The 10,990-nt window shown below is 45.1% G+C and overlaps 1 protein-coding gene and 1 long non-coding RNA gene across 5 annotated transcripts; one reads left to right on the top strand and one right to left on the bottom strand.

Annotated features, from left to right (window-relative positions):
• Positions 1–496: 496 nt before the first annotated feature.
• LOC112649405 (uncharacterized) lies at positions 497–9,355 on the bottom strand. Of its 4 annotated transcripts, none has more exons than XR_003129564.3 (6): positions 7,296–9,355; positions 6,884–6,969; positions 5,193–5,282; positions 3,037–3,177; positions 1,301–1,760; positions 497–690 (listed from the first exon to the last, which is right to left on the bottom strand). It is a non-coding gene; the product is annotated as an uncharacterized LOC112649405 (long non-coding RNA). The 4 variants fall into 4 exon arrangements; XR_004813092.2 differs by having other exon boundaries at positions 1,404–1,760; positions 7,296–8,538; XR_007409315.1 differs by lacking the exon at positions 5,193–5,282 and having other exon boundaries at positions 1,317–1,760; positions 7,296–9,352.
• ARMCX2 (armadillo repeat containing X-linked 2) lies at positions 6,541–10,862 on the top strand. Its single transcript, XM_025431671.3, has 4 exons — positions 6,541–6,694; positions 7,882–7,945; positions 8,265–8,337; positions 8,698–10,862. Exon 4 carries the CDS (start codon positions 8,825–8,827, stop codon positions 10,634–10,636), a length of 1,812 nt encoding a protein of 603 aa, XP_025287456.1. The 5' UTR covers positions 6,541–6,694; positions 7,882–7,945; positions 8,265–8,337; positions 8,698–8,824; the 3' UTR covers positions 10,637–10,862.
• The last annotated feature ends 128 nt before the right edge of the window (positions 10,863–10,990 follow it).

Here is a 10,990-nt window from a genome sequence, read left to right as displayed (position 1 = left end):
CAGTCCAGAGAAAAGAGTAGGAACTCAAGGTTGATGACCTGGATTCTATCTGGGGCTCCCAGCCTCACAAAATTCCTGTGTCCTCTATGCAAAGCATGGCACAGAAGCTGCCTAGCTGGCCCATGTAGAAACTTGGATAATGAGTACCATGACTATAATTAATGTGGAAACATATCCCCTTGTAGACAGAGTTTAGTCTACATATTTTTTAGAAAATGAAAACATCTAATTTTTTTTACACCTGAGTCTGAGAACTAAGTTTCATACCTGCTACATGAAAGGTCAGCAAAAGGGTGAAGACTATGATTATCATGTTTTGTTATCAAGAAAAAAATCCATTGCCAGAATGTTTGTGAAGGATTTTCATTAACTAATAAAACGCATCCCCTACAATGTGACCTGAAAAAAATAATTCCAGGATAACATAAACAGTATGATGCAATAATATTAAACACACTCATCTGCATTCTTACACAGAGAGAAAGACAAGGAATGGTAATTATTGATGGCTTATTTTATTTTCTTCCTTCCAGTTTTCTGTACTTTCTAAACTTTTTCTAGGCAGGATTAATGTCTTTTGAATCAGTTGGTTGCTTCTTGTTCTGCTCTCCATCCATCACAGGTCAGTTGGTAGATGTAGTATCAGGTGCCAGCCCCAATCACCAGTCCCTCTGCCATCAAGCCCAAATTCTAAAAAAAAAAAAAAAAAAAAAAAAAAAAAAGCCCAAATTCTGGAAACGGCTCATACTGCAGCGGCTTCAAAAATCTCAGGGGTTTCACCCAGGCTATTGAGAACGTTTTGGAGGCTGGAATCTAAAAAAGCAGTCAAGTGGGATCTAGGGGCCTGAGTGTTTGGGGAGGAGGAAAAACAGAAATGAGGCATTGAGCTTCTTTTGCATCCCCATCCCATCACTAAGGGGTAGACTGGCAGACATGGACAGACCAAAGCCAAAAGCAGCCATGAACAGGAGGCTAGGGATTTAAAGCTCCAGTGGATGCGCCAACACCCAAATGTTGGTCCAAACCCCGACCTTTCTCTGTTCCAGATCCAGGCTGTCAGACCTATCCTTCACCTCACGGTGCCCCCATCTCTCTGCTCCCTGATAACTACTTCCTCCCCTTTGTCTCTAAAGTCACCTAAGCCAAGCACTTCTGCTGCTGGTACTGCCCTGCCTTTTACTTGGCATGATAAAGAGGCTGGGTTCGGGTGTCTGCATAGGGAAACACAAAAGCGCCTCCAAATCAGCAATTGTGCTGCTACCCTCCACCCTCACTCCAGGAGTTTTCAATCAACACCCACCCTCACACCAACATACAGGAATCAGGAATGGTTTCCTCTTCGTCCTCCTCCTCCATCCTTGCCCACAATCACGCCACCTCCAAGGAAACAGGGAAGTGGTTACCTGAGCAGAACCGCTGTCTGGACCAAGACTTCAGTACATAGGCTCCTGGTCACGTGAGGCTACGTCACTGGTGAGTTCAGGTCCCAAATGTCCCCTCCTATTATTAGCAAAGTGGAATGCGACTCGCCTCTTCCACCACCACCACCACCGTGCTGCCTGACCACTGTCCCTTTTTTTTAGTCTTTACACACCCAACAAGTGTGTTGTCTTTCTGATGACTGGAAGGGGCAGCATCTTCTCCTGGGCTGCTGGCCAATTCTATTGCTTCTCTGGAGGAATGGTCCCATCCTTTTCTCTGCTCCCTCCACCTTGTTTCTTTTGAATCCCTTAAGTTCACATTGGTCTTCCTGAAAATACCTAGAAATGGGGGTGGGGGAAGCAGTGCAGGAAAAGAAGCAGAGAGAAAAAATGAAAATTTTGTTATTTTTTTTATTAGCACTATTCTGTTCCTCTTTTGAAACACTAAGTATGCATCCTTTTTATTGTCAGAAAATATGATAGAACTATTTTCACTTAAGAAAAGAAGATTCACTAAAAAAAGACATGTATCGTAAACAATCATATTTACTACATAATGAGTTTTGCACATGCCACTCAAATCAATCTTAATTGATCTTAATTTTCTACGTCTTGTCACATGACAAGATCCTGATTAGGCAAATCAGCTATCTGAGGGTTTACAAATCTACTAATGTGGTATAATCAAGTAAGCTTTATTTGTGGAATGCAAGAGACTTGTTCAATGTTGGAAAGCCATTCATTCTTTTATTCAACACATTTATTGAGCACCTACTATATGCCATGCATTGTTCTTGATGCTGTGGTTACAGCAGTAAATAAAACAGACCTCAATCTCTAATCTCATGGTCCTACATTATAGTCAGAGAAACAAACAACAAGCAAGATTAATAAACAAAATATATAGTATATTGTTAGTGATACCTACTAAAAAGAAAAAAAATTAAAGGCAAGAAAGGAAGATATGAAAAGCTGAGATGGGTTGAACATTTGGATAGTGTGACCTGAGAAGGAATCACTAGGAAGGTAACCTTCGAGTAATGACATGAATTTAATGAGGAATCTAAGTATGTTGATATTCTGGATAGGAATATTCCAGGCAGGAGAACAAGGAAATGAAAAGGCTCTGTGAAGACAAAAAGCCCAGTATATTCCAAGAACATCAAGAAAGCTAGGATGGCTGAGCTACAGAGAGAATAATAGAAGATGAAGCAGAAAGGTAATAAGGTTGAAGAGGGTAGGGCCTTGTAAGTCCTAGTAAGGACATTTGCATTTACTCTAACCATCAGGGGATGTGGGGTGGGGCAGAGTTTGAACTTGAGAGATGTGTGGAGAATAGTCTATAGGGAGACTAGAGTGGCAGGGAGACCAATCTATCTAAATCACTGATTGCAACAGCAAACCAAAGGAGAAAAGAAACCTTTCCATCAAAGCATTTGATAAACTTACCCATTCCTAAATATTTAAAAATTATTAGTAAAATAGGAATAGACAGAAACTTAGTTTATGCAGTAAAGAATTGTACATAATTTTAAAAATCATTCTTGGTTATATTAAATCAGATATGAAAAATCCTCCTTATCCTGATAAAGAATATATCAGAGGATCTTCTGACCTGGCAGATTCCTCACTCCTTGTGGGCTACCAGGACCACAGAACATATGACTTGACTTCATCCAGACATTATTTCTTTGTATTGTTTTTTGTTTTGTTTTGTTTTGTTTTTGCAGTACTGGTAAACGTAAGTGAAAAAAACCTTCAAAAAGGAGAGAATGACGTTAGTAAATGCAACTCCTTATTAACAATGTATCCTATTTCCAATCTTTCCAGTTACATCCTTCTCTCCCTAACCAGTATCACTTTCAGGTTTTTGCCTTTGAGAACCTTCTTGGGGGCATTTCAGGCAGTAAGGCCGTAAGTAATCTGTCTTTCCTAATCTATCTTTTTCTGCATTTTACAATGAGCAAGTTTTTCCATAATTAGAAACTATCTGAAAATTGGAAATCAATGATTCCATTATTTAATGCATGGAGAAAAAAACATGGATATGAAGACATCAGAATATTTTATGGGAAATATTAATTTGTGCCTTTATTTTTTGTATTTTTCAAATGTTCTATGAGGCTTTAGTAGTTTAATTCTATGGCAAAAATATCAACCTAAATACTTGGTAAGAGCTCTCCTCAGTCATTAAAATATTTCTTCATACATATTAAAAAAAAGAAAAAGAAAAAAGGAGAGAATATATCAGAAACAGCAAAAGTTACAGTAAATGATGAAACAAAAGAGGCATCCCTATTTTCTTCAAAAATAGGATCAGGAAGCTCTCAGTCACCACCATTTCTCAACATAGAAATGGGGGTTCTGATCAATGTAACACATGCAGAAAAGAAAAGAAAAAAGGTATAAATATCAGAAAGGAAGAAATGAAAAAAATCATCATTTGTAGATGATTATATATAAATACCTGGAAAAACCAAAAGTATCAACTGAAAACTATTGGAATTAATAAGCCAGATCACAAAAATTGGCAGATACAAAATAAATATATAATAGTAGAATATTTTCCTTAAGCAGGAAATTCCCTATCAGAAATTATAATTGCAGAAAGAATAGCATTTCAGCAACAAAGATTACTAAATACCTAGGAAAAACCTAACATGTCATAGGAATTATTTAGCTGAAGAAACTTATGAAATGAAATTTGATTAACAAACATAAAAATAAAAAAAACATAAAAATAGACTTGAACAAAATGGAGATATACCAGTACTTCTGGAGGGGAAGTCTCAATTTTAAGATGTTAATGTTTTTCAAATTAATCTGCAGATTTGCTACAATTACAATAAAAATTCCAAATGTTTATTATGTGCTTACTGTTGCTAAATCTGGAATTTGATTAATAACCACAAATGCACCTACTAATATGTGCATATAAAGGACAATGGAAATTGTTAGCAGTGGCTGAGAGTGGAAGAGATATCACAGAGCTCTTTCCTTTTTTTTAAGATTGTATTTATTTATTTGAGAGAGCACGACAAAGATAGCAAAAGAGAGCACAAATGGGGAGGAGAGAGAGAAGCAGGCTCCCCACGGAGCAGGAAGCCCTATTTGAGACTTGATCCTAAGACCCTGGGATCATGGCTAGAGCCTAAGGCAGATGCTTAACTGACTGAGCCACCCAGGTGCCGCACACAGAGCTCTTTCTCTGTATACGTTACATATTTCTTTATTATTCTGAATATTTGTAACCATTAATATATGTTACCTTTTTCACCAGAAAAGAAAAAAACCAGAAGCTTCCTAATCTGGATGATTATATATAACACTCTCTAAGCCATTGTATCAGTTCTTAATATCTAGGGGAGCAGTTACAGACCCTTTGAGAAACTGATGAGGTCAATGGCCTCTATTCCCTCGCCAAAAAAAAATGCACTTAGTCACACACCCACTCACAAACAAAACCTTGTGTACAATTTCAGGTACAGCACAGAGGCAGCTCCTTGAGAAAGCCTACTGGAGGTTAATCAGTATGGTCAGGGGGAAGACCCCCTGGGGCCTGGGCACACATCTGGCCAGGGGGCAGAAAAGTGGGTGTGGGCTGCAGGCAGTGACCCTACAGCAAGGTTAGGTTCTCCCTGGGTGCCCTGTGGCAAGGAGGCCAGAGGTAAGAGGCCCAGCTGGCTGCACCTCTCAAGCCAGGTGGTAGCAGCAGACGGTGTTAGGAGCAATGTTAATAAGGCACCAAGATCGAGGGCAGAACAGGCAGACCTGAGTGCTTCCTCCAGCCAGCAATCACTTCTTCTTCGTGGAAACCCACAGCTGCAGGGATATGTGGGAACAGCAGTCCCTTCTACATCCCTGAGGGAATTTGGGAGGGGGGAGGGGGAAAGGGAAGAAGCCAAAGACAGTTACTCAAGTTGGTCCCCTGAGTAAGGGTGGCATTTACCTTCTTGGTCACCTGTCCATGTGTACTTTTAGAGTGAGCAACAGAATCAAGAAGCTGAATGCAGGGAATAAGAGGCTCTGGAATATGGAAGGAGGTAGAGGGGTCAGCATCTCCCCCACCCTTGACAAAACAGGGGGGATTTGGCCATCTCTGCATCCCTTTTTGTCCTTTCCTTGGCCTAACAGCTCTTCCGTTTGCCCAGAGCTGAATCATGAAACTGGAACCTAATCCAGGGACAGGTGTTCAAAACTGTCATGGTTACAGCCATTGAATTACAGGAGGTTCACACAGCAGTCAGCAATGGTTTAGGAACATTAAATAAATGTGTTTCTCTAACAGAACAAGGCAGGATCATTTATTTATCCAACTTAAAAGCTGTCCCATAAGGAGAAAAAGTAGAATATTTGTCCAAAATAAATAAGATTGGACAACTGAACATCTCTCCATGGATCAATTGACAGATCACATGAAAACATGCTTATCTTGTTGAGGAAAGTTCCCTTTTTAGATGTTCAAATACCTTAGCATGTTCTGAAAACTATTTCCTATGTGGCCAACAGAATTCATTTTCTGCGTGGTAAAAATTAACCAAAATTAATGGTGCCTTCTTCTATTAGTGGGAAATCTTTAGAAATCATGGAGCTCTTTTTATTGCTGCTTCCCACACTGTGGTATTTTCTTACTGTGATAATAAAGGATAGTAATCGCTTTAAAAAAAAAAACAAATCGGAGAAGTGTCACAGAAATACAGACCCCATTCCCACTCCTTGTCTCCTTTCTGACACATTACCTCTTACCTATTCTGGAGCAGAGGCCAACGGCAAGGGAAAGGGTGGGAACTAGTGGATGAGGGATTGAAGGTGGTGGGAGGGGAGAGAGTCCAGTTGCCCAGGAAAGAAAGAAACAATTCCCCAACACACACACACACAAGTAAAAGTTGCCAATAGCCGTCCAAAATGCATCCCATCTCCCGTGTGTAGAAAAAGGCAAATTGTAACACTGGGAGAAGGGGCTACTTTTGGCCTCTGGGACGACAAAGACACCCCGCCGCCGCCAAAAAAATGAGTGACAGGACCTGATGTGGTGAGGTGGGAGTGGGGCTGAAGGAGGGGGCTTGTGCTCTTGGTGGGAGTGGAAATTGGGGACTCGAGCTTACTGGTGATATAGCCCTCACGTGACCGGGGGCTGACGTGGGCAAAGGTACTTAAAGCCCTGACTGCCGTCCTCCGTCCTCCTCTGGGTACCAACTCTCTTGCGCTGCGCACTGCCGTGCGTTTAACCCAGGCGAGGAGGAGGAGGACAAAATTCTCCCAGATCCGGGCAGGTGGGTGTGAGGGTGGGCAGAGCCTGGCACTCCTGAAACGGGTAGCTCAGAGATGCGGGAGTCTGAGGCCGCGGGTGCCTTCACCTCGCCCACTCCTGGCTGGCTTTCCAGATCCCCGCGCGGAGTCGCAGCTCATTTTGGTGGGCGGCGGGGAGAGGGGGTAGGGGGAACCTAAAGACTCGGGTATACTTGCGGAGAATCCGCTGACTTCTTCTCCCAGTCAGTGTTTGTTGGTTTTGGTTTTAACACTCAGGCCCCGCACCCCACATCGCGTCCTGTTCAGAGAGGAGAAGGGAAGAGAAATAAACGTGGCAGCGCACAGAAGGCCAGCTGGGTGGTTGGGCAAGGGTTACCGGAGGGGGACGCAATTTGGAGACGAGCCGGCCCGTTCACTCGCACCCTCACTTTGCAGATACCTCCCCTGACTACCCCCTTCCCACCTTCCCACCCCCCGCCCCGGCCGGCCCGCTGCCCTTTGGGGATGCCGCAAAATGGGTGTGCCAGCCTCTGTAGGGGAGATGGCGGGTTTGGCGCTGTCTGGGCTTCACAGGAGGGGGGGATCCTGAGAGAAATCGGGTATTAAGCCGTCGTGCTAACTCACAGGCTGCTTTCCAGACACCTCCAACCCACATGGCTCTTCACTCTTGTTAATTCAGTCCTGGAAGGGGAGTTCTCGTACGCTGGAGGGAGACATGGCGGTTATCGGGGGATTTGGGTGGGGGGTGGGAGGCGGAGCCCAGAACGTAGAAACAGTGGAAAATCATGACCCTGAAACCGAAAGGTCAGATCTTGGGGGCCCTTGTTCTGCAGGCTTATGTTAAGTCTGGGGGCTGGGGATCGAAGGACAGGTGGTCTTGGGAGGAAGACACTAGACTGGCAGTCATCCCTCATTTGGCGTCCCATCCAGTTTTTGCTGCACTAGCGCCCCGCCCCCTCCCGCTCCGGTGCAGGAGAAGGGGTGTGGCTGTGTGTCCCAGAGAAATGGCGGACGGGCGGAGCAGGGCAAAAGGAAGGAGGGATTGAGTGCCTGAGGAGTCTGCCCCGGGGCAGGAGATTGGTGTGGGTTGGGAGGGGTAAGAAGAGTTCATGGAATTGAAAGATTGTCATTCTGCTGCGTGAATACTAGAAGACAGTTATAGGGACTTCTGTCCGAGTTCCCTCCATCCACCAGGCTCTCTGCCCTTCAGTCTGTTCTTAGGATGAAGCTTTCACTGAACTGAAGGAAGAGGAAACAACCCTGAATCCGTGGAGGTCAGTGTTGGGGGTGGGAGGTGTCTGGGAACCCCTGGTGTGTGTATGGCAGAAACCAGAGCAGAGTCTGGGACCAGAGGCTCCTCTTCCCCCATCTTCTCCCTCTTTACAAGACACTCTTGCCTTGGGCCTATCTTTTGGTGCAGAGAAAGGGGTGTGGCACTGGCCTTCTTAATTAATGGTTTGAGGAGGAAGGGTTACAGAGGGAAAGAGAATTCCTGAGAGGGGAAAACTTGGCCCATAAGGATTCAAATCAGGAAAGGAAATGGAATCCAACTACCAAAAATGCCAAAACACTGTTTCTCGGATCTCTCTGCAGGTCTGTCTGAATTTGGGGCCCTGCACAAGTACAGGCCTGATAGAAAAAAGTAAACTGCTCCTGCTCCCAGCAGGTTGGTATGGGCATGATCACCATCTGGGAACCCTTGGGGGTGAGTGTGGGGGATCAGAGCAGCATCTGGGGTCTCTACTGTTTTTCCTGCTCTCCAACAGCTTTCCTAATGTCCTTATGCCTCTCATCTCCCATTTAGGTGCTGGGAAATTGTGTGTTGGCATTGGGTAGGGCCAGCTAGGGATGAAGGTGTAGAAAACCTTAGACAACCTGGGTCCTGTATCAGCACACACAGGCCTTGCCATCTGTGTCTGGGTAGTAGCTCACTCACCGAGCCTTGTTTCTGACCTCTCCTCCATAGGCCTGGTTAAGCACAAAGTGAGCCAGAGCCTTAAGCTTCATTTCTGCCCCTTTGTCCCAGGTCCTGCTCGGCTTGCAGTCTGGGCAAAACCTGTGAGCCTGAGTAGAAGTGCCTTGCCCAGACGTGCAAACCGCGTTTAGGCAAGCCAGCTCCACACTGTGGATCAGAGAATTACTCCAGCTGCACCATGAGCCGAGTTCGAGATGCTGGCTGCGTAGCTGCCGGGATAGTGATCGGAGCGAGTGCCTGGTACTGTGTCTACAAATATGCCAGGGGAAGAAACCAGACAAAGAAGAGACTGGCCAAGCCTAAGACCAGGGCTATGGCTGGAACCGGAGCCAGGGCTAGAGCCAGACTAAGGGCTGGATTCACAATTGACCTTGGGCCAGGATTCGGCCCTCCAACCCCAGTCCGCACTCAGGCGGAGAACAGGGCCCAGGAAGAAGCCTCTGCTCTGGACACAGATGGAGCTGAGGCAGTGGCCCCAGCTGCCACCGGTGCTGAGGTACAGAGTGGGGCAGGACATCAGGTCCAAGAGGCAGAAGGGGCAGGGGCTGGGCCTAAGGCTGAACCAGTAATGGGTGCCACAGGGACTTCCTCAATGGCATCACCTCTCGGGGAGGCAGAGGCTTCCGTGGCTGCAGAGGCCCCCACAGTGGCAAGGGCTCCCAAGTTGCCAGAAGCCCCTGGCACAGCAGAGGCTCCCGGGGTGCCAACAATGCCTCCAAGTGTGCCAGCGCCTACCGAGGCCACAGCACCTATGGAGGCTGCGGAGGCTCCTGTACCCACACCACCTACTGCTGTTCTAGTGCCTTCTGGGGCTGCAGAGGCTCCTGGGACTTCAGGATCCCCTAGATCAGTGGCACCCTCCAAGAAAGCGACCCCTGGGGCTCATACCGGCGCTATACCTAAGGCTGGGTCAGCGACTGGAGCTGTACCCAAAGGTGGAGCCAAAGGAACCAGGTCTCGGACTGGGGGCAAGGGCAAAGGCAAGAAAAACAAGGTTGAAGTGGATGAATTGGGGCTGGGCTTCCGCCCTGGGGATGGGGCTGCAGCAGCTGCTGCAGCATCCGCTAATGGGGGACAGGCTTTCCTGGCAGAGGTCCCCGATTCTGAGGAAGGGGAGTCCGGGTGGACTGACACAGAGTCAGAGTCAGACTCTGAGCCTGAAACGCAGCAGAGAGGAAGAGGGAGGAGACCTGTCCCCATGCAGAAGCGCCCCTTTCCTTATGAAATAGATGAGATTCTCGGTGTCCGAGACCTCAGGAAAGTCCTTGCGTTGCTTCAGAAATCGGATGATCCTTTCATCCAACAGGTAGCTTTGCTCACCCTGAGCAACAATGCCAACTATTCGTGCAACCAAGACACGATTCGAAAATTGGGAGGCCTCCCGATTATTGCAAACATGATCAACAAAACTGATCCCCACATTAAGGAAAAAGCCTTAATGGCCATGAATAACCTGAGTGAGAACTATGAAAATCAGGGCCGACTTCAGGTCTACATGAATAAAGTGATGGATGATATCATGGCCTCTAACTTGAACTCAGCAGTACAGGTAGTTGGACTGAAATTTTTAACAAACATGACTATTACCAATGACTACCAGCACCTGCTTGTCAACTCGATTGCAAACTTTTTCCGTTTGTTATCTCAGGGAGGTGGAAAAATTAAGGTTGAGATTTTGAAAATACTTTCGAATTTTGCTGAAAATCCAGATATGTTAAAAAAACTGCTCAGCACCCAAGTGCCATCATCATTTAGTTCCCTTTATAATTCTTATGTGGAATCAGAAATTCTTATTAATGCCCTTACTCTATTTGAGATCATCTATGACAATCTCAGAGCAGAGGTATTCAACTACAGAGAATTTAATAAAGGTTCTCTTTTTTATTTATGTACCACATCTGGAGTGTGCGTTAAGAAAATTCGAGCCTTAGCAGATCACCATGACCTCTTGGTGAAAGTGAAAGTTATAAAACTGGTGGACAAATTCTGATTGGCTATGTGCTCTCAAATGACTTGAAGAAATTTCTTGGTGTTCCAGTCTGGAAGCAATGAAAATTGAAAGTTGCTACTTTTCCACTTGTTCATATAGTAAAGGGATCCTTTCAGCCACCAGTTTGAATAATGTATCATCCAGAATGATGTTATCTGTGACAGTCTCCAGCTTTCAGCTGAACCATTTTATGAATACCAAATAAATAATCCTCTTAAACTGAAAACACATTTGTGACTTTAATCGTGCTGCTCAAATGGAAATATTTTTACTGGTTCCTCTATGTGAATTGACAGTGAATCTGTCCATCATATATAGCCTACACTTTTATCATTTGTTTTGACTTGAATTTAT

The sequence above is a fragment of the Canis lupus genome, chromosome X (genome assembly GCF_003254725.2).
Source record: "Canis lupus dingo isolate Sandy chromosome X, ASM325472v2, whole genome shotgun sequence".
NCBI classification, from domain to species: domain Eukaryota; kingdom Metazoa; phylum Chordata; class Mammalia; order Carnivora; family Canidae; genus Canis; species Canis lupus.
This window is presented reverse-complemented; position numbering and strand designations above follow the sequence as displayed.